Source organism: Hemicordylus capensis, chromosome 4, assembly GCF_027244095.1.
Source record: "Hemicordylus capensis ecotype Gifberg chromosome 4, rHemCap1.1.pri, whole genome shotgun sequence".
NCBI classification, from domain to species: Eukaryota; Metazoa; Chordata; class Lepidosauria; order Squamata; family Cordylidae; genus Hemicordylus; species Hemicordylus capensis.
In genome coordinates, this window is record NC_069660.1 from 244,463,920 (window position 1) to 244,491,060 (window position 27,141).

The 27,141-nt window shown below is 43.2% G+C and overlaps 1 protein-coding gene across 2 annotated transcripts in view; it reads left to right on the top strand.

Annotated features, from left to right (window-relative positions):
* THOC1 (THO complex subunit 1) overlaps positions 1-26,612 on the top strand; it is a 42,105-nt gene extending 15,493 nt beyond the window's left edge. The window contains exons 10-21 of one of the 2 annotated variants that reach the window (XM_053243845.1): positions 79-187; positions 4,847-4,978; positions 5,326-5,426; positions 6,859-6,925; positions 7,956-8,006; positions 8,353-8,423; positions 10,344-10,442; positions 12,334-12,399; positions 13,346-13,429; positions 14,241-14,388; positions 21,386-21,464; positions 25,018-26,612. In XM_053243845.1, coding sequence (XP_053099820.1) covers positions 79-187; positions 4,847-4,978; positions 5,326-5,426; positions 6,859-6,925; positions 7,956-8,006; positions 8,353-8,423; positions 10,344-10,442; positions 12,334-12,399; positions 13,346-13,429; positions 14,241-14,388; positions 21,386-21,464; positions 25,018-25,310 — 1,300 coding nt within the window. In that variant the 3' untranslated portion in view covers positions 25,311-26,612. The remainder of the gene's footprint in view (positions 1-78; positions 188-4,846; positions 4,979-5,325; positions 5,427-6,858; positions 6,926-7,955; positions 8,007-8,352; positions 8,424-10,343; positions 10,443-12,333; positions 12,400-13,345; positions 13,430-14,240; positions 14,389-21,385; positions 21,465-25,017) is intronic. The other variant, XM_053243846.1, reaches the window with a different exon arrangement.
* Positions 26,613-27,141: the final 529 nt, after the last annotated feature.

Below are 27,141 nucleotides of genomic sequence, written 5' to 3' on the forward strand. Positions count from 1 at the left end.
CACTCTAATTACTGTGTTCAAAAGTTCATCTTTGTTTCACCTAACTGCCAGAAATATTTTAAACTATTGTTTTCTCAGTTCCATTCCAATAGATTACAATCTGTACAGAAAATTTTGGTCACTTCAAGACTACTTTAGGAATCCTGTGCAGTGTTATGAAAAGGTCTCATGGAAAACATTCCTTAAGGTAATGCCTTGGGTGTGCTGTGTCACTTCTTCTCCTCTCTCTTTTTATTTATATCTAGGGAGATCAGTATTCTGTACCATTCTAGAACAATGCAGGTCTTTTATATTGGTCTCTGTACTATATACTATATGATATCTCTGCTCTTGCTGGTGTTTTAGGACATCATGTTGTCTCTAAGTAAGAATAGGGCTTCTTCCTAAGACTCCTGATTGCAAGAAGCCTTGTAGGGATGAGGAGGCTTTAACATCTGCTTCCCAGAGACAGTGGCTGCCCAGTGGTGAGAGCCTGTGTGGTTGCTGTCTGCTGTTGTCAGCTTGCCAGCCTGTGTCCCCGCTAGTGTGTGGGGCTGTGGCTGCCCTGCGGGTGAGTCTGTACGGGATCGGGGTCAGAGGGGGTGAGTCAGCAGTTCCTGAGGGTCAGCTGCTCAGATTAGCCATCTTTCTGGGCTTATAAAAGGACTGCTGTACTGTGGTGGCAGGCCTGCCACTGGCAGGGCGACACCAAAGTGGGTCGCCCCTTTGAGGGAGCCACTTCAGGGGGCAACGAGGGCGAGGGCCTGGTGATATTTTTTGGCTTCCGTTGTTTTCGGACCCTGGGTGTTCCAGATGTGTCTTGGTTTATCTGTGGATGGGGAGACAGGTGGTGTGTCCACTGACTGTGAGGTGGCTATTCCGGTGGTGGTGGGGAACAGAGGAAGTAAAGTTGGCAGGTCAGCACGTCATTACAAGGCAAGGGAAGTCAGAAATCTATTCGCTGTTTCCCCTTCCAGCTGCCCTGCCAGATCTTTGACCTTGGGGAGCAGTGCCAACCTCCCACAGACTCTCACCTTGCTCCGCTGTAATGTCAGGTCTGTCCAGAATAAGTTGGAAACCATCCATGATCTGATTCTTGATGAAGGGGCAGACCTGGTACGTATTACAGAGACTTGGTTGGGGGAGGCTGGTGGCCCAGTCTGGTCCCAGATTCTCCCTCCAGGGTACTCTGTTGAGGAGCAGGGAGGTGGAGTGGCTGTGGTCTACAAGAATAACCTCTCCCTGACCAGCATCCCTGTGGAAGTCTGACCATATTGAATGTGTGTACCTAAGTTTGGGGACCAGGGATAGACTGGGACTTCTCTTGGTGTACCTATCGCCCTGCTGTCCGATGGAGTCCCTAACTGAGCTGACGGACTTGGTCTCGAGTTTGGCATTGGAGTCTCCCAGGCTTGTGGTGCTGGGTGACTTCAATGTCCACTTTAGGACCGATTTGTCTGGGGCAGCTCAGGAGTTTATAGTGGCCATGACAACTATGGGCTTATCCCAGGTGGTCTCGGGACCGACGCACATTGCAGGTCACAAGCTTGATCTGGTCTTTCACTCTGATCAGGGTGGTGTTCCATGGGTGGGGACTCCTGTGACTTCCTCATTGTCACAGACGGACCACCATCTGGTTAAGGTTGGACTCAGTCACATCCCACCTTTGTAGGGGCGAGGGGCCCATTAGAATGGTCTGCCCAAGAAGGTTATTGGATCCAATAGGGTTCCAAGAAGCCTTGGAGGGATTTAGTGTTGGCTCTACCAGTGATCCTGTTGATGCCCTGGTGGAGAACTGGAACAGCAAGCTCACCAGGGCAGTAGACATTATTGCACCTAAGTGTCCTCTCCTACCCGCTTCAAAATTGGCCCCTTGGTATATGGAAGAACTAAGGGGACTGAAGCGGCGAGGTAGATGACTGGAGTGCAAGTGGAGGAAGACTCAACTCGAATCTGACAGATTATAACATAGAGCACATTTGAAGATCTATGCTCTGGCAATACTGGAGGCAAAGAAGCAGTTCTTTTTGGCCCGTATTGCGTCCACAAGTTCACTTGCGGCAGAGTTGTCCAGGGTTGTGAAAGGGCTAGTGAGTGCCCTTCCTCCCTTGAATCAGAATTTGGAACCATCTATTTACCTGCTGTGACATGTTTAATGATTTTTGTGTGGATAAAATCTCTCGTATTCTGGCCAGTGTGGATTTAGACCCCACAATTACTGCAGTGTCTGAATTGGAGGTGTCCAGCGACTCCTCTTATGTGTTTAGGCTGGATCCGTTTCAGTTTGTGACTTGTGAGGATGTGGACAAGTTGCTTGGAGCGATGCAGCCTACCACCTGTTCTCTTGATCCTTGCCCGACATGGCTAATACTATCTGGCAGTGAGGTTGTTGTGGAAGGCCTGGTAGAGATCATAAATGCTTCTCTGAGGGAGGGCAGGATGCCAGCTTGCCTTAAGGAGGCAATTATTAGACCACTTCTGAAGATGCCTGCCCTGGATTCCTCAGAGTTGAGGAACTATAGGCCTGTCTCCAACTTTCCGTGGCTGGGCAAGGTAATTGAGAGGATGGTGGCCTCTCAACTCCAGGCAGTCTTGGATGAAACTGATTATCTAGACTCGTTTCAGATTGGCTTTCAGGAGGGCTATGGGGTGGAGACTGCCTTGGTTGGCCTGATGGATGATCTCCAATTGGGAATTGACAGAGGAAGTGTGACTCTGTTGGTTCTTTTGGACCTCTCAGCAGTTTTCGATACTATTGACCATAGTATCCTTCTGGAGCGTCTGAGGGGGTTGGGGGTGGGAGGCACTGCTTTGCAGTGGTTCCACTCTTACCTCACAGGCAGATTCCAGATGGTATCTCTCAGGGACTGCAGTTCTTCAAAAACTGAACTTCAGTATGGTGTCCCTCAGGGCTCTGTATTGTCTCCGATGTTGTTTAACATCTACATGAAACTGCTGGGAGAGATCATCAGGAGATTTGGTGCAGGGTATTATCAGTATGTTGATGACACCCAAATCTATTTCTCCATGTCAACATCATCGAGGGAAGGCGTAACCTCCCTCAATGCCTGCCAGGAGGCAGTGATGGGCTGGATGAGAGGTAACAAACTGAGACTGAATCCAGATAAGACAGAGGTACTTGTGTGGGGTCAGGACTCAGGAGATGATTTTGATCTGCCTGGTCTAGATGGAGTCACACTTCCCCAGAAGGAACAGGTACACAGTCTGGGGGTGCTTATGCACACAAACCTCTCCCTGGTGTCCCAGGTTGAGGCAGTGGCCAGAGGTGCCTCTTATCAGCTTCGGCTGATATGCCAGCTGCGTCCATTTCTTGAGATAAATGACCTCAGAACAGTAGTACATCTGCTGGTCACCTCCAGACTTGACTACTGCAAATGCGGCAGCCAGGTTGGTCTCTGGGTCATCTCGGAGAGATCATATCACTCATATCTTAAAAGATCTACACTGGCTGCCATTAAGTTTCCAGGCAAAGTACAAGGTTTTGGTTATAACCTTTAAAGCCCTAAACAGCTTGGGCCCTGGGTAGTTAAGAGAGCTTCTTCTTTGCTATGAAGCACACCGCCCATTGAGTTCATCTGGAGAGGTCCGTCTGCAGTTGCCACTGGCTCGTCTGGTGGCTACTCAGGAACGGACATTCTCTGTTGCTGCCCCAAGGCTTTGGAACACACTTCCTGCTGAAACAAGAGCCTCCCCATCTCTTAAAACTTTTAAAAGGGCAGTCAAGATGCATTTGTTCACCCAGGCTTACAATTGGATATTGTTTTAATTGTGTTTTAATAGTTTTAACTTTTAAAATTTTAATAGTTGAAATGTGTCAATCTTTTTATTGGTTGCTTTTATTGTTTTGTAAACTGCCCAGAGAACCTGTGTTTTGGGCGGTATAAAAACATGTTAAACAAATAAATAGTCTGTAATCCATTGCCATGATTTTAGATTCATTTAGGATGTTTGATCTAGGACTGGAGACCACTCGTGAAATTTTCTTATACTCAGATTGCAGAAGATATGCTGGCATCACATTTAATTTATTTATTTCTCATTCAAGTTACTGAAAAAGTCTGTACCTGCTTAGTTTCTGTGAGATTGCAGAATCCAGACTATTAATTAGGGATGGGCCCGGACCAGTCTGGAGGCCATTCTAAAGGCCTCCAGACTGGTCTGGACCTGGCTGGTTCGGTTCAGAGGGGGGTTCCTTTAAGGGCGGGGGAGGGTTTACTTACCCCTCCTGCCGCTTTCCCCCCTCCAGCGCGTGTATTCTATGTAGTAATTGGGGCGGCAGGATACCTCCCTGCTGCCCCTTGCGTGTGCGCGACGTGCGCGTGCGCAAAAGGCTCCGTGCAGCCTTTTGCACTCAAGTGGGAGAAGGGGCGGCAGGGAGGTATCCTGCCGCCCCAATTACTACATAGAATACACGCGCTGGAGGGGGGAAAGCAGCGGGAGGGGTAAGTAAACCCTCCCCCGCCCTTAAAGGAACCCCCCACACAGTGCTGGACCACAGCTCTGCGGTTCCGTGCACACCCCTACTATTAATGTAGACCCCAGCATTAATTTTTAGGAATGAGAAAGGTGTGTCTTCTGAAGATCAAAAGACACTTTAATTTAAAAGTGATGATTTTTCATAATTCACAACTGACAATTTAATCTGCAGTGATTCTTGCATGTATTATATATTTAATTTCATTTTCCTAGTAACTTCTTGGTGGTTTTGTAGGTAGAATCTGCTCTAGGGTGGCCCTTCTAGCCAAAAAAAGGAATCCAAAAGAGCAGTAGATGAGTAGCATTTGTATAGCCACAATTTAGCTTTAGATTTTTAAACAAATATTGTCTCTTTATACATTTTTAAAAGTACTCTGAAGAAGTATTGGCTGTCTTCAAGAGCTACAAGCTGGATGACACTCAGGCTTCAAGGAAGAAATTAGAGGAGCTGAAAACAGGAGGAGAACACGTTTATTTTGCTAAATTTCTCACAAGTGAGAAGGTATTGTTCCTTTAATATCTTCTAATATGAACAAGAACAGCATTTTATGGGGAAATGATCTTATTAGGCAATAATGCATTTGGGGGTAGGGGGAGAAGTTAGCCTGCTCCACAAACCGGTTTTGCCAGAGTCCTGCTTCTAAGTTGCCTTAGCTTCTTGGAAGTCAGTGGGACAGAACTACCTTAGCTTGCAGTATTTTAAATCAGCTGGTTTCTAAATATGAGGCTGAGTAGTGTATCTCTCTCCACTTACCCACTGATTTGGCGTTTCTGTGTTATAAAAGCAACTTGAATTGCAGAAGACTATATTCAGTGCTTGCTTGTGTGTTTGTGTTTGTTTTTTTATAGTTAATGGATTTACAGCTGAGTGACAGCAACTTCCGCCGCCATATCCTCTTGCAATATTTAATATTATTTCAGTATCTAAAGGGACAGGTGAAATTTAAAAGGTAAGGCTGGGAATTACTGCCTTAATTGCAGAGGTCAGTTTATTTTAGGGAATGTTTTTTCTTTCCTCATCCTTTTAGCAAAACTTATAGCTATAATCAAATTCATTGCAGTGCTTGCTTTGCTCATTTGGATTTGTTCCTGACTGCAATCCATTGAAATGTCCTCCTGTGTGACCTAATAAAAAGGAGGGTAGGTAATGCAGAAGCTTACTTAGTTAATTAATTAATTTAGTGCATTTATTTCCCATCCCATACAAAAAGTCCCTGGGTGGTTCACAATATAAAAGGGCAGTTCACAATACTGAATTCAAAAGATTTGGAGAACCTGTGATCATAGGACTGCTTGTAGTACCCTCTAAAGGGAAAATGGCATGCAAGAGCATTCCTCCTAAAGCATATGCAAGTTCCCTTCCTGCAAACAAAAATGGGATGCCTGTATACTTATGGGTGAATATTCAAGTCATATGGGAAACAAACGGGTAAACAAAAGAGCATAGTAAAGGGAAGCCAGTGCTGCAACATCTCAGCCTATTTGCTTGTGTTCCATGTCTTTATAAAGGTTTGGTAATCTCTTAACTACTTTTAGTCATGAACATATTCATTTGGAAACACAACTCACTGATTTCATTGGAACATATGTTCCAATAAGCATCTATTCTGAATTGTGGTATTGAGGATTTTCTGTTCAGTGTTTCTTCAGTAAACAACTTGTTATGTTCTAGAATATAGGCCTAGCACAACAGGATATTATTATAATAAAGGTTATATTATTGTATTAGGCTTTGTAAGAAGTAGTAATATCATTGGCCATCATCCCTAACCATGTGCGCACAGAAAAAAGTTTTGTGTGTGCCAAAGGGGAGAGCTAACTTGTGCCAATCCTCTGTCTCTCTGCAGCCATCTATGTCTCCCAAAAATGTGTCCTTGAGGGTTGTAGGACTCCTAGACATATTTTGAGGGGCAGCAAAGGGAAGGGGGGCTCCGTGAAAATCACCCCTCCCCATTGCATGTGTGAAACTTACTTCTGTGCATGTCATAAGTATGGATGTTTACCACTTATAATAAGTAATACTACTTTTAATAATATTCACTTCTCTAATATAACTGTTTTTCATGTGAATCAAACTATTCTTTGAAAAATAAACACTTCAAGTGCAATGGATTTATGTTGAGAGGAAACTGTTCCTCCTTTACTAAAATATTCTCAATCTTACTATTTTAAAAATTAGTTCTTTCTTCATGGTGCCAAAGCATGTGTGTTAAATCTCTCATGTTTAAAATTAAAGTTCTTGACTTTGGCTGAAGAATGCCTGCTATTTGCTGTCTTTCAGATAACTGCTCTATAGGCTCAAAAAGCATCAGTATTCAAATACTTAGTTAAATATCCTGTATCTTGGTGTCTTTGGCTTTTAACTGCTGGCTTGCTTTCCAGTTCAAACTACGTTCTGACCGATGAGCAGTCCCTGTGGATTGAAGATACTACCAAGTTAGTTTACGAGGTCAGTGTTATAGGCTGTAAACAGTAGGTAGCATCCAGAAGTCTTGCCCTAGCACAGCATGCTACGATTGTTAGGCAGCCTCTTGTGCAAGCCCATATACAGTAGTTCCTCATCAACCGTGGGTTTCCCAATTGCGGATTTGAGTATCCACAACTGGGAAATGGTAGCAGGTCTCTCTAACTGCAAACTGAGTATCCATGGTTTGGTGAAATTTTTTTGGAAATTTGGGGGGGGATGTCGGGGTGGTTTGGGTGGTCAGGGGGCAGTTTTTCTATTTTAAACCTTTTCCTGGTCTCTTTGCGACTACAATTCCCCTGTTTGTCATTGATTTCGATGGCACTCCAATCATAGATTCGCCAACTGTGAGGTTTTTCAGTAACGGAACCTTCGCAGTGGGTGAGGGATGACTGTATTGGCCAATAGGGAACTCCTTGCACAGTGTGTAGTTGGGTGCTTTCTGTTCCACTAGCGGTAGCGTAACTTTGCAGCCACAACTAATTCTCTCATGAGCACCACTGTGGATAAGAACAGTCCTGCTGGATCAGACTCATGACCCATTTAGTCCAGCATCCTGTTGCACATAGTGGTCCACCAGATGCCACTGGGAGCCTACAGGCAGGAGTTAAGGGCATTCCCTCTCTTTCCTGCTGTTACTGTCCTGCAGCTGGTACTCAGAGGCATCTGGCCTCTGAGGCTGGAGGTGGCCTATAGCCCTCCAACTAGAAGCTGTTGATAGACCTCTCCTGCAATGCTACTCAGTATGTATGTTAGAAAAATACCTTTTAGAATGGCAATTTTTAGTGCATTTCTTTTTTTACTATATTCTGCTTTTGTGACTCTGAGCTTTTTTTTTAAAGAATCAAGTTAAGCCACGTCACCTCAGTTTGTAAAAGAAATCTGAGATAATTAGGTGCCAGAAGATACATTAATTTATATTGATTAAATTAGAACCTTAGTTTTGCTTTATAATTCTTTCAAATGTTCTGCTGCAGTTGTTACCATCTAATTATGTGGCTTCTTCCAATAACAGCTTCTTTCAGAAAATCCCCCAGATGGAGAGAGATTCTCAAAAATGGTAGAGGTGAGTGACCTCTTTACAAATAGATTTGGACTTTAGATGGGTCTCATCAACTTTAAATGTGGTTAGCTTTCAAACAGAGCAGCTTCAGGCGTTATGAATGATGCCTCCTAATCCTTTTACAGGAACCTTTTCCCTGTAACTACTTCTGCATTCCTTTGACTGTTGTTTGCTATATCCACATAAAAATCCTGAATTATTGGTGGTAAAACTTGAGATTATATTTCTCCTCTGACTTTTCTCTTTAACCCGATAGATCATAGCATGTTGAATCAAATAAAATCTGCACACTAATGTTAAAAGCGATAGTAACTTGCCTTGACAAGTTCTTGCATTTTTGCTGCTATAGCACATACTAAACACAGAAGAAAACTGGAATTCATGGAAAAATGAAGGCTGCCCAAGTTTTGTGAAGGAAAGGTAATACATTTTATTACTTCTTAAAATAGCTGTCCTTTTGAATTACCCACTCTGTAAAATGTTTATGAACCAATTACATAAGTCATGTCTTCATTTCTGTATTTTAATATATTTCTAACAAATTTTGCGGAGGGGCACTTTTACCCAATCTGGTTTACATAAAATACATAAGAGATCCAAATATAAGAAAACATAACCCATAAGGTAACAAAAACAGCAGGATAACAATATAAAAACCCGGAGGTGTTCTGCTGTGACGCTTTTAATGGGTTCTTTGCGGACAAAATCTCCTGTACTCAGACCGACTTGGACTCCACTATTTCTACAGGGTCTATGAAGGAGGTGTCCAGTGATTCCTCTTGCAGTGTTAGGTTGGATCAGTTTCCATCTGTGACTCCTGAGGATGTGGACAAGCTGCTTGGGGTGGTGTGGTCTACCACTTGTTCTCTGGATCCTTGCCTGAGTTGGCTGCTTCTATCTAGCAGGGAGACTGTTGGAGGTGGCCTAGTTAACATTAAGAGTGTGCATGGTTCGGTCCGGAGGCCATTGACAAGGCCTCCGGACTGGTCCGGATACCCCGCGGTTTGGTTCGGAAGGGAGTTTCTCTTTAAGGGGGGGTGGTAGTACTTTAACACACACACACCCGCCGCTGCTCTTCCCCCTCCGATGCTGGTGGTTTCCAAAACGTTCTTGGGGCGGCAGAGTTTCTCCCTGCCCCCGTCGTTGTCCTTGCTAGCGTAAAAGTAGACAGAGCTGGTGGCGCGCATGTGCCCTTTGCGGCGCGCGCGCTTGTGAAGATGAAGATGTAAAAATATTATGGGACTTCCGACTACAGACAGACAAACATCTGCCACACAATACACCAGATATAACTGTAGTCGAGAAGAAAGAAAAAGAAGTTAAAATAGTCGACATAGCAATACCAGGAGATAGCAGAATAGAAGAAAAAGAAATAGAAAAAAATAACAAAATACAAAGATCTACAAATCAAAATTGAAAAGCTGTGGCAGAAGAAGACCAAAATAATCCCAGTGGTAATTGGCGCCCTGGGTGCAGTTCCAAAAGACCTTGAAGAGCACCTCAACACCATAGGGGCCACAGAAATCACCATCAGCCAATTACAAAAAGCAGCTTTACTGGGAACAGCCTATATTCTGCGACGATATCTATAACAGCAGCAACAACATTGACAATAAAATTCCGGCATCCCAGGTCCTTGGGAAGGACTCGATGTCTGGATAAAACAAAGCAGTCAATAACACCTGTCTGACTGTGTAAATAAGATAATAATAATAATAATTAATACAAAGTGCTGGTTATTACCTTTAAAGCTCTGAATGGCTTAGTTCCAGGTTACCTTAGAGAGCGCTGCCTTCTGCATGACATGTTAAGCTCATCTGAGGAGGTCCGTCTCCAGTTACCCCCGGAATGTCTGGTGGCGACTCAGAGGCGGGGTCTTCTCTGTAGCCATTCCTGCCTGTGGAATGCATTCCTGGCAGAAATCCATAATTTTGAATTCTTTATTGGCTTTCCAGAGAGCCCTCAAAGCCTATCTTTTTGACTTGGCCGTCCACGGTTTTTAAATTGTTATAAACAATTTTAATGTAGTTACCTGGTTTTTCAGGGTTTTAAACTGTTTTGATTGTTTGTTTTATGGTATGTTATATCTGTTTTAACTGTTAATTGATTTTAATGGTTTTGTTTTAATTGTAAACCACCCTGAGCTATTTTGGAAGGGCAGTATAAAAAATTTGAATGAATAAATAATAATAAATAAAATCAGAACTAAAAGACTAATTAAAAGCCATCTGAAAAAATGAGCTTTAAGGACCCGTTAAATCAGTTTTGTATTTACCTGCATGTCCTAACGACTGCAAAGAATTGTTACTGTTTAACTTTAATATCGTTTTTTCGCTGTAGACCAAGTGATTCCAAGCCAATAAGGCCTTTTGTGAGAAAAAGACCAGCTCCTGAAGACTTTCTGGGGAAAGGACCTAATAAAAAAATTCTAATGGGGAAGTACGGCAAGCCTCTTATTTTTTCTTCCTCTTTGCATTTTTCGTATTATATAAATAACTTAGTGATTTATTTTTTTTAATGAGACTGGAAGAATTTCATTAACTTGTGAATCCTAAATTTCTCTATATGCTTGTGCATAATTGTTCGCCTTGTGTGTTTTCTCTCCTTTTCCTACTTTGCTTCTAGACTTTGATTGCCTGTGTCTTGCTCCATCTATCTTCTATACATTTAATTCTCTAAAGCTGGGCTAATTAGCTAAAGCTGGGCTAATTAGCTGTGGCTAATCCCATGCGTGGCAGCTTTCATGAGAGTTCACGAGCAGCTGCTCAGATTGCGACAGGCACAGGCGGGAAAGAAGAAAATGGCGGCGGCAGCCGGGCCAGCGGCAAGAAAAGGCAGCAGTGGGCGGGCAAAAAAGAAAACAGCGACCAGCCAGGTGGCTGGCGGGGAAGTGGCTGGCCAGCAGGGAAGCGGCGGCAACAAATGAGAGGCCCGCCTGCCGGCCCAAAGGAAACATGGCCCGTACTAGGGCCGAATGTGAAGGGCAGGTGTGTGGCGGAGAGGGTGGCACAGCCTCCCTCTCTGGCCCACCTGCCAGCCCAAAGGAAGGCACTGGGGCCAAAATGTGAAGCCTGGAGAGGGTGGCTATGCTGCCCTCTCTGGCACCAAGTCGGCTCGCACTGGAGAATGGCCGAGCAGGTGGCGGAGAGGGTGGCACAGCCTCCCTCTCCAGGCCCGCCTGCCAGCCAAATGGAAGGCCAGCGAGCGGGGGTGGGGGCAGGTGGGGAGCATGAGAACTAGAGGTACAGATGCTCTGCGCCCGGTTCAGTTAGTTTCTCTTATTTCAGAAGCATCCAAGTGCAGCTCCGGGGGTGGGCAGGGCTTGCCCTCCTCCACCGCCTCCATTTCTGTTTCAGAAACCTAATATAGGTCACAGCTCACCCACCCATAAATGCACTTTCTGTGCCCCCCTCTCAATTTTTTTTCTTTCTGGTGCTGCCAATGGAAGCATCAAAATAGTATAGACTAGAAAGCTTCCTCCCTAGGAATTTAGAAAAGAGACTATAAATTCTGGAAGGTGCTATTTGCTTCCATGGACTTACAGCAGCTTCAGGGAGGACTTCTGGTGGGACATTTTGAAGGTAACGGGTTAAGCCAGGGCTTGACAAATCACAGGTGCCAGGGAGACATGGCACCTAGAAGTTTAACCATGGCTCCTGAGCTAGGATATTCAGGAAAAAGTAAAGTTGTGCTGTTGAGTTGGTGTCGACAATTGGCAACCACAGAGCCCTGTGGTTGTCTTTGGTAGACTCCTGGAGGGGTTTGCCATTGCCAACTCCCGCACAGTATGAGATGATGCTTTTCAGCATCTTCCTATGTTGTGCTGCGCAATATAGGCGTCTCCCGTAGTCTGGGAAACATACCAGTGGGGATTTGAACTGGCAACCTCTAGCTTGCTAGTCAAGTCATTTCCCGCTGCGACATTAGGTGGCCAGGATATTTAGAGGAAGAGTTATTTAATATATTGTTTATTTGTCCCAGGCATCCTGTTTCTGTTCTAAGTATGTTACTTGTAAAGGGAATAAGGAGAACCCCATTTTACCCTGCCCTACTCCACAGTAATTTCGTCTTGAGTCCAGTAATTTTTTTAAGTGTTCATTGTCTGGTTCCTAAAACTGTCAAGGCCTGGGCTAAACATCTCCTTACCTCTGCTCTGTGGTCCCAATACAGATTGGGACCCCCATGTACCTCCTGTTTTAAAAGAGAAAGTGACCGCAGACTAGGCAATTATGCATTTAACTGTTTCATCGCTATATTTCACTTCAAGTAGGTTGGACATATTTGCAGTTGTACTTCATACAAGTCACCTGTTTTATATTTCTCCTTACAGTGAAGAATTGACTCGGCTCTGGAATTTATGCCCTGATAACATGGAAGCTTGTAAGTCTGAGAGCCGGTAAGTAGCTGAAAAAAGACCGAGGGTGGGGAAAGAGTTCTTTCCTATAAGTTATCCAGTGATGTATACTAAAATCATGTTACAGCAGTCCTAATGATGTTAAATTCTGTATATTGTGGGTTACTTCTTACTAATGTTGATTTTTAACGTACTGTGTTTAGTGTCATTGACTCATGGTTGCATAATTTCTTCTTGGGGAAAGCTACACAGGACTCATGAGGAAGAATCTGAATGCATGCATTAATATAGGAGAATGCTGAAAGTAGATAGTCAGTTGATTTCCAGTAGTTATGCTTCAGAATTTATTGCATTCTTAACTATTTCACTGAGAACATCTAGGAATTGTGATAATTTTCATTGTTATGATGTTAATGGCAAATACTGATTTAATCCACTTACTATTAGAATATCAAATATGATGTACTTAATCTGAAAAAAATATGGTCTGTATTGTTACATGGCTTATTACAGTAAAGAAACTCTTTTCACTTATGATGTTGCTCAATCAAGGTGGAATTCTGCACTGTGTAAGTGAAGTGATTCTTCTGCTGGCTGACATGATATGCAGCCTACTGGTCATGATATGACATGATATGCAGCATACCATAATGGTCTGCCCTGGGGCTGATACAGATGTCAAAGCAAGACCTGATGCTGTCAAGAAGCAGTGTTTTCTGAAGTGATTTCTTCAGGTTTCCCCATTCACAACAATGGGCAAGCCTGTGGAAACACTGCTTCTCAACAGCATCGGGGCTTGTTCTGAAGTATGCAGCAGACCCAGGAGGCTGTGCATCATGTCAGCCACTGTTTGCAATCAAGATTATTTTTCTCTGTTTCATGGATGGCCACTCTAATAGCAAAGATTTGCGGTTATGATTTAGAAGTATCACAAGGAAGATGGAGGTACCAACTAGAAAGTTAAGCACTTAACCTCTTTGATTTTTAGGGAATATATGCCAACGTTGGAAGAGTTCTTTGAAGAAGCTATTGAACAGGCGGATCCTGAAAACATGGTTGAAAATGAATATAAGTATGTATATATTCTGCCCCTATATTTGTGTGTGTCCTGTGTCACTGATAATGGGGCACATCTACTCCAAACTAATAATTTGGCTAGCACAGTACCGTTAGGAAAATGTCTGCCTTTTTGTCCTAGGTGCCATATGGCTTACTAATCCTCAAAACAGTGGTACATATGTTGATAACCTCCAGACTTGACTTCTGCAATGCGCTCTATGTGGGGCTGCCTTTGTATGTAGTCCAGAAACTCCAGTTGGTACAGAATGCAGCAGCCCGGTTGGTCTCTGGGTCATCTCGGAGAGACCATGTTACTCCTTGTTTGATAGAACTACACTGGCTGCCAATAGGTTTCTGGGCAAAAGACAAAGTGCTGGTTATAACCTATAAAGCCCTAAACGGCTTAGGCCCTGGGTACTGAAGAGAATGTGTTCTTCATTATGAGCACCACCGCCCATTGAGGTCATTTGGAGAGGTCCGTCTCCAGTTGCCACCAGCTCGGCTGGCAGCCACATGTGGATGGGTCTTCTTGGTTGCTGCTCCGAGATTGTGGAATGCACTCCCTTCTGAAATACGACCCTCCCCATCTCTGACCATTTTTAAAAAGCACTTGAAACCCCATCTTTTCAGCCAAGCTTTTTCAGCTTTTTAAGTTTTTAAGTTTTAACCTGTTTTTAATGTTTAGATTGCCTTAATTGTGTTAAGATTTTTGTGTATGTTATAACTTGTTTTATGTTGTTGTTAACCACCCAGAGACAAAGATTTGGGGTGGTGTACAAATCTGACAAATAAATAAATAAATAATCCCGACTTTATAATTTTAGGGCTGTGAATAACTCTAATTATGGCTGGAGAGCATTAAGGCTGTTGGCACGCAGAAGTCCTCACTTCTTTCAGCCAACCAATCAGCAATTTAAGAGCTTACCGGAATACCTTGAAAACATGGTTATCAAATTGGCTAAAGAGCTACCTGTAAGTAGAACGATCTGATATTTTCTTTCTCAAAGTGTTTCTCTCTTACACTAAGAAGGCAGGGCGAAATTTAGAAATATACTCAAACATACTTAAAACATAGCTAGCTAAAGCTGAAATATCAGTTATTGATTTAGTCACTTAAAGCCCATCTATTGTACTGCTTCTGGGAAAAGCCTCTGCAAATTAGACTTGGCAAACCTCCAATATAGTGGGGAGTGTTCAAGATCTGGGATTGCAAATGCCTCTTGAGTATCTCTGCTGTTCTTATTTCAGGTATGTAGGAAGCCTTGAGAAACTAGCCATAATTCAGACAATTTCTGTTTGGTTTTGCCTCTGAGTGAACCCCATATATCTATTTCATGAAGTATAAAATTCATTAGCAGAGCTATAATCATGAGTTTCATATCAGCCGTGATTTCACTGGGTGACCTTAGGTAACAGTAGCTTGCCTAGCCTGTTGAGAACCACTGTCTGGGATGACAAAACAGAATACTCAGTGTTGTCCTGTCTTCCTCCAAGGGACAGCATATATGATTTACTTCATTTTATCCTCACAACAACCCTTTGAGGTAAGTTAGGCTGAGTGGCCCCAAATCACCCTGTGAGCCTTATGACCAAGTAGAGATTTGAACCCCGCATTTCTCTGCTGCTGGATGGGGACATCTCACATGAGTTATCCTTCCCACGTGCTCCAGGAGGCAGGACTATGTAAATTATACAATGCATTATAAGCCTGGGAAGGAGAAACCCCAGGCATTTCTTCTAGTACTGCATCCTGCTCCAGAGACTGCCTTTTCTCCCTTAGCCAGGCCTTCTGTTGCTATGTATTCCATCATTTCCTCCTTCCTTAACCCCCACTCCCATTTCCCCCCCATTTCTCCTCTTTCTTGTCTTCTGCCTCTATGGACCAAAGGCCACACAGGATAAGGAATGTCCTGCCTCCTAAGGGAAATAAGGCGTTACTCTTTCCCCCGGCAGGGAGACCTCACCCCCAAGCAGTAACAACCTGCTGCACACATGCACACCAACAGCTATCGGATCCTCAATGGTGCTTCCTGATAGAGGAGGAGGGCCTGATCCTCCAGAAGCAAAACTGGCCCCATCTGACACTGGGACTCGGCCTTGCCACAACCACCACCAAACACCAGTAACAGGCTATCCCAGACCGGACCACACCTCTTGGTTGCTCCCCCACCTGTGCCCAGTGGTCTGGACACTCTGCATGGCCTCGTCCCTCCATCCACACAGCGTCCAAATGGCTGAGTTGTGAAGCCTCGTCTCCTCTGGCAGAGCCTTCTGGCCCTGCAGTGCTTCCTTTGGAGTCTCCACGGGAGGTTTCCAGCCCCTATGTCTGACCCATCAGGAGAGGCCCTCTGGCAGGAGCACTCCTTTTTAGACGATTTCGGTCCCAAGCAGCATGGCCCAAATACAGCCGAAAAAGCCTGCGGGTGATTTGATGATGGTGTGGGAGTGCCCTCTCAGCTGATCCAGCCTGCCTCCCCTCAGCGAGAGTCAGAAGATGAGGTGTCGATAACACCTGGGAGGCCTAAAGCACCAGAATCTGTGAGACCTGGACCTTCCTGCCCATCCTCCTGGACCAACCTGCCCTGCCTGCTCCTGTACCTGCTCTCTCCTCAGAGTTGCCATCCTCTCATTGCATGGCAAGCCTGGTTTCAGGGGATGCTGGATCAGTTGCTTCATCATGAGTGCTTCAAAGCCTCCAAAAAGCAGGTCAAGGACTCCTATTCCTCTTCACTCAGCTCCCCTAAAAAGGCAAAGAAAAAATCTACATATAGAAAGTCCCACTGGACCAAAAAGACAAAGCGACTAAACAGATGTAGACCTAGACTTTAGAGAAGAAGCGGAATGTTCCAGTGACCAAAACTCAGTGCTTCTCCAGATCTTTCAGGCTTTTTCTACCAGGTGATTTTATGCATTTATTTCATAAAGCCATCCATACCCTGGGGCTCCAACAAACGACTTCACAAGAACAACTTCCACCATCTAAGGAAACCCTAGTCTTCCCAATGCCCAAACCGCAAGACCTACTCTTTACCTTTCCCAATTATTTTGCTGATGTGGTTAAACAGGAATGGAAAGCAGCAGCAGCAAATAGAAAACTGACTCCCCTAGTTAACAAGTTTTATGGTCTTACTCAGGAAGCTTCAGACATGTTTCAGGTTGCTCCCATTGACATGCTAGTGACAGCCCTTTTCTCTGGCACAATTCTCCCTCTGGATGGGGACAGCCCCCTCAGGGACCCCAATGAAAAAAGGATGGAGTCAGCTCTAAAGGGACAAGAGGCAGCTTCCTTAATCATACGTGCCTCTACATCTGCCTCCATCATAGCAAGGGCATCTCTACTTTGGATGGATGAGCTGCTCCAGTCTCCTCTATCAGACAAAAACCACCAAAAGCAGACACTCCTAAAAATTCAAAAGGCACAAGCTTTTATAGCTGATGCTACCTTGTATTTGATTCACTTCCCATTCCTCAGCCTCTGTGGTACTTGCGAGGTAAAACCTACGGCTTAAGCACTGGCAAATAGTCTCAGCTTCATGCACAAACCAGACAATGGTACCATATACTTCATCAAAGCTTTTTGGTGATGAAGCACTTAAGGATGTGTTCATCGAGATTAATGCCGAAGAGAGCTGGTCTTGTGGTAGCAAGCATGACTTGTCCCCTTTGCTAAGCAGGGTCTACCCTGGTTACATTTGGATGGGAGACTACATGTGAGCACAGCAAGATGTTCCCCTCAGGGGATGGAGCTGCCTCTGGGAAGAGCAGAAGGTTCCAAGTTCCCCCTCTGGCTTCTCCAAGATGGGGCTGGGAGAGACTTCTGCCTGCAACCTTGGAGAAGCCACTGCCAGTCTGTGTAGACAATACTGAGCTAAATGGACCAGTATTCTGTCTGGGCATAAGGCAGCTTCCTGTGTTCCTACAAAAGGAAGGCTCTACCTTTAGTCCCTTGCAAGGATGATAAAGAACCAACATGGCAACCCTTCCAGCCTTTTCGTCCCTTTTGGCCGCTTTCAAACTCAGAGATAGAGACCCTAGAATGCAACATTCCTTCTAGAATAGAATAGACCACCTACCCAACAACGCTGGGCCTTTGCTCCTCAATCCTTAGGCAGCTATCCTGACTCACTGCCTCCTGGCATGGATGGTCACCTTTCAGAATTCTTTCACATCTGGGAAGCCAGCATATCCAACCAGTGGGTACTCAACACCATCTTGCAAGGTTACAAAGTAGTATTAACTTCCCTCCTTATGGACTGCTTCCTACCAATCCCCCAATCACACTTGCCTGTCAAGCACATGTCCTCTCCAAGCAATTCACCATATGGAATCCATCAAAGCCATAGAACAAGTTCCACTCCTACAAAGAGGCAAGGACATTTACTCTATTTTGTTCACCATGCCCAAAAAGGATGGCTCTCTCAGAGCAGTCCTAGACCTAAAGTTCTTAAACAAGTTTGTCAAATGCAAAAAGTTCAGATTGGAGACTCTTCAATCCATTGCAGAATCTCTCCACCACTTTCCTCCAGTATCGACCTTCAGCTGTCCACTTTGCAGAATTCATTTTCTCAAATCACAGGTGATCCTAGTGGCGCCACATTGGCCTTGGCGCCCGTGATTCCCAGAAATATTACATCTAGCTTTCGCATGTCTCTGGTTCATTCCTGAATCTCCAGATCTTCACTACCAGGGACCCATACTCCATTACAACCCTGCCTGGTTCAAGCTTGCCGCATGGTGACTGAGCAGAACATCATGGTTCTGGACGTTATTCTTGCATCCAGAACAGAATCTATGAACTATATACGAGTCCACATGGTGGGTATTCCTATGCTGGTGCCAATGTCATAAGCTCTCCAGAGAAGATTGCAGACTCCCTTAGCTGCTGGGTTTCTTACAGAATGGACTCAATAAAGGCCTCAGGGCCAACATGCTCAAACGTCAAGCGGCCTCCCTCGCAAGCCTTCTCTTCACATCTTCGACACAAGGCCTACACTCACCTTAAACACTTCCTCAGCGGCACCATTCTCACTTCACCTCCGACAATGCATCAGTCTCCCTCCTGGGATTTACATAAAGTTCTACATGTCCTGCTTATGATGCCTTTCGAGCCCATCCATTCTATACCACTTTGCTTCCTTTTCTTTAAAGTGGCCTTCCTTGTGGCCATCACATTGTCTAGATCCTCCCCCCCCCACCCTTTTTGTCTTAACGAATGTTTTACTTTGTTTTTATTCTATTGTAAACCGCCCAGAGACGCAAGTTTTGGGCGGTATAAAAATGTTTTAATAAATAAAAATAATAAATAGATGTCTCCGAATTCTGCACCCTGTCAGGGAGGAGAGCTGGTCTTGTGGTAGCAAGCATCAATTGCTAAGCAGGGTCCACCCTGGTTGCATTTGAATGGGAGACTACATTTGAGCACTGTAAGAAATTCCTCTTAGGGGATGGGGCCACTTTGGGAAGAGCACCTGCATGCTTGCATGCAGAAGGTTCCAAGTTCCCTCCCTGGCATCTCCAAGATAGGGCTGAGAGACTCCTGCCTGCAACCTTTTAGAAGCTGCTGCCAGTCTGTGTACACAGTACTGAGCTAGATGGACCAGTGGTTTGATTCGGTATATGGCAGCTGCCTATGTTCCTATGCTGACCCCAGCTTTTGCATTTTTTCACCTGACTCCGTCCATCTGATACCTGATTCTTCATTTCTGGTTCCTTCAGTTTTCCACCTCTCTCAATACATAGTCCTTCCATCCTATTGTCTCAAGCTAGTACACCTTGGAGAAAGCATGGCATAAGCTCAACGTGCGAAGCTGCCTTAAAGTATCTGTCATGCACAACTTCCTTTCATTCCACCGATACCTTGTTTGCTACCTTTCTGCCAGTATCTATGGGTCAGAAGGTTTCCACCACGACTATCACCAGGTGGATTAAGGCCCGTATTGCACTAGTCTACGAGGTGCAGAACCTACAACCGCTGGGATTTAAAGTTGCCCTTTCCTAACTCTAACATCGCAGTGCATTCTATGAGATCTGTGGCCATGTCAGCCGTGTTCCCCACGAAAGCACTGCTTTCTGAAAACTGCCGATTGGCCACCTAGGCATCTCCGGCCACCTTCGCACGACACTACAAGCTTGGATTACACTTTTTTTCACAAGCAGCCTTTGGCAGGCGTGTCCAAGTTATTCCACATCAGTAGATGCTGACATTACCACCCAAGTCTCTTAGCTGTGGCATGCTCGTCCTCATTCAGCAGTGGAGAAAAGAGCATTGGTTACTCACTGTGAAGGCTACTTCTTGCTTCTTGATATGAGGACATCTCGACCCACCCGTTGGGGCATCTGCGTCTGCTGGTGTACTCCTTTCTCACTTTTTCTCTCTATACCTTGGATTTGGCTCTCCGAACTGGGTGGGGTTTCTCCTTCCTAGGCTTATAAATACAATTTACATAGTCCTTCCTCCTGGAGCATGTGGGGAAAGAGAACCCTTGTGAGATGTCCTCAAATCCAGCAGCAAGAAGCAGCCTTCATGGTGAGTAACCAATGCTCCTATCCCCAATCCAGATCCAAAACTCTCTACCCACTACCTCACTGACTTGTATAACTGTTTGTAAGGGTTGTTGAGAAAATCTGACATCCCATATTGTATATCCCACTCTTCCTTCAAGGAGCCCAGAGCTGTGTGTACATTTTACCCTCACAACACCCCTGTGAGGTAGGTTAGGCTGGGAGATATGTGACTGGCTCAGTTACCCAGTGAGTATCATGGCTGAATGGGGATTTGAACTCAGGTCTTCCCAGTCCTAGTCCAACACTCTAACCACTACACCACACTGGCTATAACTGCTAACTCATTTATATTTCTTGGTAGTTAGAAGCCTATGAACTTTCAGTTATTTAGTAAGTATTCTAGGTGGGAAGATCTTCAACACATTCCTCTCCCATGCCCTCTCTCTTCCTCCTCCACCCCTCTCCCTCACATTACTTGTCCTATCCCAAAGGCAGATTTGACAGGGTTGTGCATTAGAAATGTATTGTTTTGCCCTCCTTCCCAGCACTTTTTTTGCACAACAGATATACTGTGGAAGTGAATGCTGGGAACGAACTATTATACATGGCTTACATACTGTGTAATAGTATGTTGGCTTAGTAATATGTTTGCATAAGTTGCACAAACTGTGTGAAACAAGAGTAAGCCCATTGGAATTGGGCTTACTCTTGTGTAACACAATTTGCACAAACTCAACATTACTAGGCTGGTGTATTATTGTATATATAGTATGTCAGCCCCAGTATTTCCCTTTTGCCTATTACACTTGTGAATTACTATTTGCATCTCTTATGAAAAGAGATCTCAGCAGAAGAGACACTCAGTTTGGATTTCAGTCGCGTGTGTATGGTTTTTTCCTAGTTACTTGCAGCCCTCTGTTTTGTCTACGTAAGTTTTCCTTCCGCCATTATCTATCTTGATTGAGATCTTAAAGAGTCCAGGCTCATAGACTGAGCATTCTCTTGGTCTTTACTATGCGGGGGCGGAGGGGACCAGAATAATTTTGTCATAACATTGCAGCTTTGGATTACTTCTGTGAAGTTATTTGTATTGCTGTTTTGTCCCGTCCCTCCTGAAAAGAAAAAAAAGACTAAATATAGCTTTCACTTCAATGAGATTTTATAATAATTTTCTTTCACCCTAGGAGTTTTGTGGGAAAGCTAATTCACAGTTATCTGAGCCTCAAAAATGCAACAGGACAATAGCTTTAAAATAAATCTTAATTTCTTCCCATTCAGTACTTTGTTTTTGTGTAATGTTGTTTTTAGAATAGGCCTCTAATGTAAAGAGTGGTACAAGATTTTTAAAATTTCCAAATGTCTTTCTTAAACCCTTTCTTCTACCATGCGTGCTTCAGAGACCATAGCAAAGCAATTCTTTTTGAGCACAAATCCACCCAGTGATAATTCAGTTCTCTCATTATAGCCTCCTTCTGAAGAAATTAAAACAGGCGAGGATGAAGATGAGGAAGATAATGATGCTTTATTAAAGGAAAACAACGAAAGTAAGACTCTGTTCTTGGGCTTCTTCCCATTTCCCTCTTGACACATGTTGTTGTAAAAGGAGTATATGATCTTCCTAAACTCATCCTACTTACCGCTTCTAAGCTGCAATAGTAGCTGGTGCTCAAGCTTGTTATTGAGAATGAAGAACTGCACTGTTTGATTCCTTGAAACCAAACAGCAGTACAGACCTGTAAAATCCTGCTGTGCTGAAAATTACGTTCCTTTGACTTCACTGGAATCTGACCATCTTGATTGTATTTCATCCAGCATTACTGTTGGATAGTCTGTGCTTGATACAGCAGTAGACCTTGAAAGTGTTGTACCATGGAGTGTCTTCTCTCAGTGCCTCTCGCCATAGCTCCTTTTGGCAAACTGTGTTCTAAGGTAGCATGCACACACACACCACCTTATAGAGAGTTACATTTTGTAGCTGAGAACTTGTGGTGTGTGTTTCCACCTTAAGCAATCAGTATGATAATTTTAGTTCTTGTCTAAAGCAAATGTTTTCACAAGACCTTTCACCCTCCCAGGTCCATCTCCTTCTCAATTTGTTAATCAGTGTCTGCCATAAGCTTGATCTTTCCTTTCCATACCCTCAGTCTGCTTATCCTTACAGCTGAAATCCATGTGTATGATCCCTCTTGTTCCCCAAGTCCCATGTGATCTCTTCATATCCATTTTGCTCTGAATACTCATGTAATTGCAAGTAGTCCTATTATGTTCTTTCATGAATGTGCCCATTTATGTCCTCCACTCACATCCAAGATAGCATTGAAGAGTTATCCTGGTTTTAGAGTTATCTTCAACATCATTCTGTCTTATGCTATTTATCTGCTACACTTTCTCAGTTGGTGCTTTTTTGCTCGTCTTTTAATTGGCTTACTACTAGTGTTGCCAGCCACCTCTCTTGACCTGAAGTCGGCCTTTTCGTTTTTTCTCTTCTACATCTAAGCCAAACATCTTTAAACAATCAGAATAGCTATAGCTTGATTATATGTTGTGAATGTACTGTATCTTATGCCATGTGCTTCACCCTTTCCCCTAATGCCTTAAAGCTCTTTCTAAATGTATTCAAAATGAATAAGCATTAGAGAAAGTTTAGAAACATTGGCTGACATGCCAGCTATCAAAATGTTTGCACTTCAAGGGACTGTGAGGGCATGGTGGGAGCCCTTGTGCGATTCTTACTCTTCTCCTGTCCGTGAAGTGTTTCAGAATGTGCAGAGCCTGCCCAGAGCACAGGGAGCACTCCAAACTTGAAGGGCTCTAGTGCAACAGTTGTGCACGAGACGGCGGGGAGAGAAGGGAAGTTGTGAGAGAACTCTTCTCATGCCCCTGTAGTCCCTTGAAGTGCTCACATTTTGTTAGTTGGGTTGCAGTCACTGGATTTACTGTAAGCAGTTTACTTTCTAAGCTTTTGGGTACTAGTGGTCTATGGTGCAAATTGTCCTTGATCTTGCAAAGGAATGGACTTTAGCTGCCTCATTTGACTAAACATTGTCAGTATGCCATATGAAGTCCATGATTAACATGGGCATAAGAACATATATGAAATTGGCCCACAGCAGCTCTTTGCTTTATCTTTCTTAATTTTAGTATGTGCTGTCTTGTGAGTGGTCATATTAGTCTTTTATTTTTAGCTGGTTTGAGTGCTCCTGGCAACATTTATATGGGAATTCACTTAATTTTACACCCCACTGTTCACATTTGTAGTAAGGGCTCTATTACCTGTAAACTGTTTGCAACTGGGATTACAGATGTGCATGAATCAAATCAACTCTGATTTGTTCTGTGTCCGAATCTCCCAATTCAATTTGGATTGGATTTGATTCAGATCAATTTGGACAACTTATAAAGGCCCTAGGGGCACCAGGTTTGTGTGGTGGGTAGGTCCATATGGGTGCCACCTTCCACCCAAATTTCAAGGCTGTGGGGCACTTGGTTGAGTTTTAATGATTATTTTTAGTTTTTACTGATTTTGTATATTTCTGCCATAGGAAATAATGGGGATTCGAAGTTGCCCTATCCTAACCCTAACACTGTTCCCCAGATTTAATTTTTTTTTTTTTAAGCTAAGCTCTAGCCCTTGTAGAAGTGGAGTTATGGAGCAAAATGTGTGGTCACTATTTTTCAAGTGTTTGGATTCTTTGGTGTATAATTTTTCCTCATAATAAATCCCTATGAGGATTCATTGCAGACCTTCATTTCTTCTTTTCATTTTGACTGTCATCGGACAGTGCAGCTGTCAACTGCCATGTGCCAACTACACACATACCCCACCTGCAAGACAGTGGGGTACTCAGTTTAGTTTTTTAGGAATATTGAAGTGTTTAGATTCTTTGGTGTCTAATAACTTTTCCTCATAATGAATCCCTATGAGGATTCATTATACACCTTTATTTCTTCTGTTCATTTTGACTGTTATTGAACAGTGCCAACTGTCAGCTGCCATGTGTCAATCACACACACTCAGGTTTTTTGTTTTAAAGGAATTTTTGAAGTGTTTAGATTCTTTAGAGTCTTGATTACACACCTTTTTTTTTCATTTTGACCCACACTGCTTTGCGGGTGGGGGTGAGGAATTAGTGGCATCTCATGTGCCAACTACCCCTTAACCTGCAAGCCATTGGGTACTCTGTTTATATTTTAGGAATTTTTGAGGTGTTTAGACTCTTTGGTATGTAATGAATCCCCATAGGAAAGGTAATTGGGTACCAAAGAGTCTAAACACTTGAAAAAAATTCCTAGAACATAAACAGAGTAGTACCCCACTGCCTTACAGAAGAAGGGGTATAGTTGGCACTATCCAAAGACAGTCAAAATGAATAGAAGAAATAAAGGTGTGTAATGAATCTTCACTGGGATTCATTGAGGAAAAGTTTACACACCAAAGAATACAAACACTTGAAAAATAGTGATTGCACATTTTGCTCCATAACTCCACTTCTACAAGGAATAGAGCTTAGCTTAAAAAAAAAAAAATGAAAGGTGGGAATCTGAATCTTGAATCAATTTGAATCTGGCGCGATTTGTTTTGGACCCAGATCTAGCCAATGGACCACATTGGTGATTTGTTCTGTCTCCAAATCACCCGAATCAGCTAGATTTGGGTACAAATAGATTTGTATCTGAATAGATTCACACATCCCTAATTGGGATGTTACTAGCTTATCTGTGCAGTATACTATACAGCAGGGTAATGCTGTGTGAAAACTCAAGATATTGTTAGATAATAGAGTATGTTCTGTCTTAAGTTAAATCCATCATTTGGAATTTCATGTTTAGTCAAGTAGAAACCATAGTGATAGACAACTTATTGATGATCTTGCAATTTCCAGTAAGAATGCTGGTGGTATATTGGATTGGAATAAGTGATGTAGCTGTCGCAGCTAATACATCTTCCATCTATTCTGTGGAGTCCAAGATAAGAGTAATTTAGAATGTAATACTGAGAGCTGGGTAATGCCAACAAAAAATGGTTTTTAGAAACCACTTTTGTTACTAAATCATTCTAAGATGCTGTCCCCTAATACATTTTTGCTTTGTTTTTAGGTCCCGATGTTCAACGGGACAAACTTGTAACAGGAGAACAAATAGAGTCATTTGCTAACAAGCTTGGGGGATACTGGAAAGTTCTGGCTCCATACTTGGAAATGAAAGACTCTGATATAAAGCAAATTGAATCAGATAGTGAAGATGTGAAGATGAGAGCTAAGCAGTTGCTTGTTGCTTGGCAAGATCAAGAGGGGATTCATGCTACACTGGAAAATCTGATTACTGCATTGAACAAAGCTGGATTAAATGACCTCGCTGAAAGCTTAAATGACAGTGAAAACAATAGCTAAATTAAGAGTTTCATTTAAAACAAGTGATTATTGTTGCTAGGTAACAGAACAATATTTGATATGGCAGCTTATATTTGGTAAACAAAATGTCTGGAAGTTTCAGAAAGAAAAATTAGTACTGATCAAAAATGGCCTCTTAGTCTTTTTTTTTAAAACCTTTCTACAATTTGAGATTGTGTAGTATACAGACCTTTACTACATAATGTGAGATAGTAAGAGCTTGAAATTTTTGAAGAATTGAGCAACAAACAACTTTAATCCTTCTAAGTGTAGGTATGAATGTTGAAAAGTACCCCTTTCTTAAAAATGATGCTGGGTCAAGTAAGGAAGCTTGGTGATAGTGGTGGAGTAGAGATGTTATTGCTTCTGATAGTGACAGGAACTGAATCGGAAGCTCTATTGCAGAAGGCATACATATTGCCCTTCTGCCACACTTCTGACATGACAATACAAGGGAGTCCTTGTTCCTTTCCTTGCTTGCTGTGATAGACCTAGGACTCACTGTTCCTAACTTACTGCCAAGTCATAGGGAGTTAGTGTAGTTGGTACAAGCTGTGAGACAAAAGACCATTGGTCTTAAGGTGATTCCTTTTGATAAAGGGGGCATCTAATGGGCACATGATTAACAGACACTTCAGACTTCCAAATGGGGGAGCTGCTGTCTTTTGGAACTACAACTGAGGATATATCCAAACTGAACATCAAGATGTGAATGAATTGTATGGAAAAGCTCCTAAGGTGCTAGTTAAGCAGAAACAAGTAGAATCTGAAGCAAGAGCAACCCCATCTAGGCTGGATTGCACTATCCCTCTAGCTGAGCAGAAATAACTTTAATCGCAAATGTCAGCAGGGTTCTCAAAAATAGCTCATTCTTGCACTTTGCTGCAAAAGCATGCAACACTGGTGTAGAGAGACATGCTTGAGTTAAAATCTCATAGTGGAACATCTTTTCCAGGCATTCAAAATTCTACACAGCAAGATCCATATACTGATTGGGAAAGTAGAGAGAGCAGGCCTACATCTGTGTAAGTTTTACATACAGAGCTCAACACAGATGTGAGTAGTAGCCCTGATAGTTTCCCCACAATGAGTCTACATATAATCTGAACAGTTCCTGCAGCTCAATATTGTATACCTTTATCAGCCTTCTACTTTGGTTTTTAACCCAATTAATGGCTATCCGAAGAAGCTTTGACAATCTATCGCAGCACCCAGTTTTGAGACTATTTGTTAAACAATCCTTAATACAAAGTTGCAATTGTACTATCTTTGTTTTAATGAAATGGTCACATTTAGTGATGAGTAAGAGGTTCAGTGTCAAATTGTCAGTCTACATCTAGAGTAAGTGAAATGAATAGAAGCCAGCTCTTGGTTTAAAGATAAAACCTACTTGTTGAAGTAGTACATCTGAAGAGTATTTAGAGCATTTTTAGCCATGGGCATAGCTAGAACTGAACATGAGGCAGGGGGAAGAGAATAATAGCCCAAGGTCCATGAAGGTGTACCTCAGATATCAAAAAGGCAGCCTCTGCCTTGTATCACTCAGTGCTATGTGTAATTAAAATAATTAACGTAATCAAAATAAGCAGCTAAAGGAGCGCAATTGGCAACTCCCTTCCCACCCTTACACACAGAAGAAAGGAAGGGAGAAACTGGCCTGAAGTAGTCAGAGAAAGTGAAAGATGAGTGACAGCTGTCTGGATACATATGATCGACCTGAATTTTGATTGGTCCTGTCTTGGAGCATGCAGAGCTTGATAACCCGTCACGTGAGGATGCCCTCCCCATACCAAGGAAAAAAAGAATGGAGTTGGTTCATATGCCCTGAAGT